The sequence below is a fragment of the Thermobia domestica genome, chromosome 6 (assembly GCF_964235325.1).
Source record: "Thermobia domestica chromosome 6, izTheDome1.hap1.1, whole genome shotgun sequence".
NCBI lineage: Eukaryota > Metazoa > Arthropoda > Insecta > Zygentoma > Lepismatidae > Thermobia > Thermobia domestica.
Genome location: NC_137459.1, coordinates 214816398 through 214820036, shown reverse-complemented (window position 1 = coordinate 214820036; position 3639 = coordinate 214816398). Strand labels below are relative to the sequence as shown.

The following is a 3639-nucleotide window of genomic DNA, read 5'->3' as shown; positions in this document are numbered from 1 at the left end:
GGGTCAGCTACTCGAACTTTCTTACTACTGCTGCTATTTATCTCCGAAAAATGAATACGACGCTTATTGTTTCGTGGAGCATCTACGTGACACAATAATTCAAGTTCAAAACTTGCATCTGCTTTAGGACGTGCAGCAACGTACACACTACGTGTAGGTTTCTTAAATCCGTTCGACATTTTTTCAAAGTTTTTGAGACTACAAACAACGATGTTTACAGAAAACGACGAGACGAGAAATTGTAATCTTGGCCAGGCTTGTTCCCTAAACTAGCTAAATTTCTCTAAGAAAGAAAAAAATAACAGCACAAAGAATCTTTTTTAAGCTTAATTTACTACGTCTGTGGGATGTTTTATTTTCCCCCCAACTTTACTTTCTCTTTCGTCTGGAAATAGCGTTTTGGCAAACTCCGGCTGTAGTTCACGGAACTTCTTACAAAATTCTGGGGCCACAAAAACAAGTTTGATCATATCAGCGTTTCTCTTGACTGTTCTACCACTGTCTTGATTACGAATTATATTAGTATTTGCAGCTAACTGTTTTTCGATCTTCCAAGGACCACTGTATCTCGGTAAGAGGCCTGCACTCACTTTATTAGTGGGGGAAGAAAGCCGTATTATCCTCCACCACACCATCTGACCGGGTTTGAATGGATTCGGTCGTCGACCTCTATTGTAAATTTGTTTTCTGTTAGCATGTTTTCGTCTCTGTACCTCATTCGCGCGTTTGTAAGCAGTCTCCATTCTCAGTTGGATTTCCCGAACATATTTACAATAATCTGGCTCCTCTTGAACTTCTTCTTTCTCTTCTTTGGTTTCATATAACGGGTGTTTAAAAGACCTTCCAAAGAATAGAAATGCTGGGCTGTATCCCGTAGCCGAACAAACTCTGGAATTTATTGCAAATTCAATAAGTTTAATATCTCTCGCCCAATTTTCATGCTTGTTAGCATACATGCCGACTATTGTCTTTACATCTTTTATCATTTTTTCGCTTTTATTTCCCTTTGGCCTATAAGCGCTAATAAAGTGACATCTTGTCTTAAGCAGACTCATTGTTTCTCTCCACAATTTTCCTGAAAATATTGAGTGATTGTCACTAGATATCTGAGAATAAGGTCCAAACTCCGAGAAAAAAGTTAAAAGACAGTCTACCATTGTCTTTGCAGTAAGTCTTCTGACAGAATAAATCTTTACCAATCTTGAAAATCCATCAACAAGGACTAGTCCATATCTATATCCTCCTATTTTACTCGGCACTAAGGATCCAAAATTATCGACATACAAGATCTGGTTAGGCCTAACAGCTAATGAAGATTCCATAAACCCATATTTAGTATTAGTATTTTCCTTGTATAAACTACACGGAACACAAGCTTTGCAAAAATTTCGTACATCGTCACGCATACTTGGCCAGAAGTAAGCTTCCCGCAACTTTCTTAGCGTTTCTATCCACGAAGGATGGCCTGATTCTTTAATTATATGAGCCATCACGCAGAGAGTTGTTCTCAATGAGTTTGGGATCCAAACCACATCCCTAACTTCATCATTTACTCTCAATCTTCTTTTCAGAATTCCATTCTCGTCTACAAAACAATTTATCTTCAGTCTCTTAAATTTTTGTTTCAGCTTACTAGAAACTGACACCTTATCTCCTTTTAAGAAAGCAATGAATTTCGAAATAAAAGCATCTCCATTTTGATTTTCTCTAAGTTTATCTAAATCTCTGATTTGCGAGAAGTCTGCATAATTATTTTCTTCCTCTTCTTCTACTAACATGCAGTAAGGTAATTCCGATTGCATTTCTGTCTTTTCTTCTAGAGAAAATTTTCTAACTTTGCTCACGACTAAGTTCTTTCTTCTTTTCCTTTCCTTCATTTGTTTCTTTAATAGTTTTACTTCCCTAAAACTATTATAATCAATGAGTAAAACCTCAGACGTTGGTAGCTCCTGAACGTCTACTACTTTTCCTTCGCTTGTCTCTATCTTTAGAAAAAAAATCGTTTTCAGCTTCTAACGGTAATAATTCATTAGCCTCGTTGCTCCCCTCAAACTCTGGACCTTCAGTGTGCGAGTTTTCGAGACGAGACAGAAAATCTACGGGATTTGTCTTCCCTTGCTGAAATCTCAGCACAACTGGAAATCTCATTATTCTTGTTAACCACCTCTGAACAAGCGCTGGTACTTTCATAGATTTTATCAGTGATAAAATCGGTCTGTGATCTGTATATACATAAATGACAGGAGCATGAATTAAATATAATTCGAACTTCTCAAGTGCAATAACAATGGATAAAAGCTCTAGATACGTAGAACTATATTTACTCTGAGTGGGAGATAACTTTCTAGATCCATACGCTACTACTGGTAAACGGCCCTTATCATCCTTTTGGCAGAGGGTGTACCCAGTAGCCACCGAGCTTCCGTCCACATATAAGTAGAACGGATCATCTAACTTCGGTAGAAGTAATTCAGGATCTTTGGCTAATTCCTCCTTTAGTTTCAATAACGCTTTCTCGTGCTTTTCTTCCCATTTAAATTTTGCATCTCGCTTCAACAAATCTGTAAGCGGTGAAACTATCATAGCCATATTTGGTATCCGAAAGTGAAAAAACTGAAAAAATCCCAAGATCGCTTGAAGCTGTTTTACATTCTTCGGCCTAGTAATTTGCTGTGCCATCTTTAATTTCTCCGGAGTGCATGTTATTTTACCGGGAGTAATAGTATATCCCAGAAATTATATTTTCTGCGTAAAAAGAACTGCATCATCCGGGTTAAGGGTAAGTCCTGCATCGCTAATTCTCTTCAACGTTTCTTTAAGAGTTTCAATTAACTCATCAGGTGTCTTACCGCCCACCACTATATCATCATAGAATGAGATGACCTTAGTATAATATAGTTCCTTTAAAACCATTTGCATTAACCTGGCTAAAGCAAATGGGTAATTACATAATCCATAAACTCCTCTAATGAACTGATACGTGCCCAAATGAGTTATAAAACCTGCATAAGGTTGACTTTCTTCATCTAATTCAATCTGAGCGAAAGCATATGATAAATCAAAACATGCATAGAAATTCATCTTCCCTAAGTGAGTTAGGGCTTCCATTATACTTGGCAAACCTACTTTTTCCTTCTCTGTTAGTTCGTTAACTTTTCGACTATCTAATATGACCTTGAAACTACCATCCTTTTTCTTATGCAAAATCGGGCAGCTTACGTACGGAGTACTCGCCTTTTTAATAATTCTATCTTTTTCCATTTGATCTAACACTTTCTCCATAATCTGCCTTTTCTCTATAGACATAGGTCTAAGCCGACAGGTAAAGGGTTTGGGGTTTTTAATATTTATATGATGTTTCATTAAATGTGTAACTCCTGGTTTGTCTGAAAAAACGTTCTTATATTTTTCCAAAATATTTCTCATTTTATTTTTCTCTGTGGGTCTAAACTAACATTGTATAACATCTTTTCTATAAGCTGGCTGGGGGCATTCTCAATGGCCGCACAAGGGACATTTTCCTCCCCTCTTATTTTATGAGGTTTGTCATACTCGCATACTGTCATCCCTCCGTTCTCAATACACCATCCTCGGAGCGATGTACACAAAACAATCTTTGCCCTCGCCAGGCAATCTCTT

At 37.3% G+C, this 3639-nt stretch overlaps 1 protein-coding gene across 1 annotated transcript; it reads right to left on the bottom strand.

The window, feature by feature from the left end:
- Nucleotides 1-326: 326 nt before the first annotated feature.
- LOC145687447 (uncharacterized) lies at nt 327-1802 on the bottom strand. The gene has a single exon (XM_081760901.1). It carries the CDS (start codon nt 1800-1802, stop codon nt 327-329), a length of 1476 nt encoding a protein of 491 aa, XP_081617027.1.
- Between the last annotated feature and the right edge of the window lie 1837 nt (nt 1803-3639).

Coding starts and splice junctions, on each gene's coding strand:
- LOC145687447 (XM_081760901.1), bottom strand. CDS start 1,802: ATGCAATCGGAATTACCTTACTGCATGTTAGTAGAAGAAGAGGAAGAA.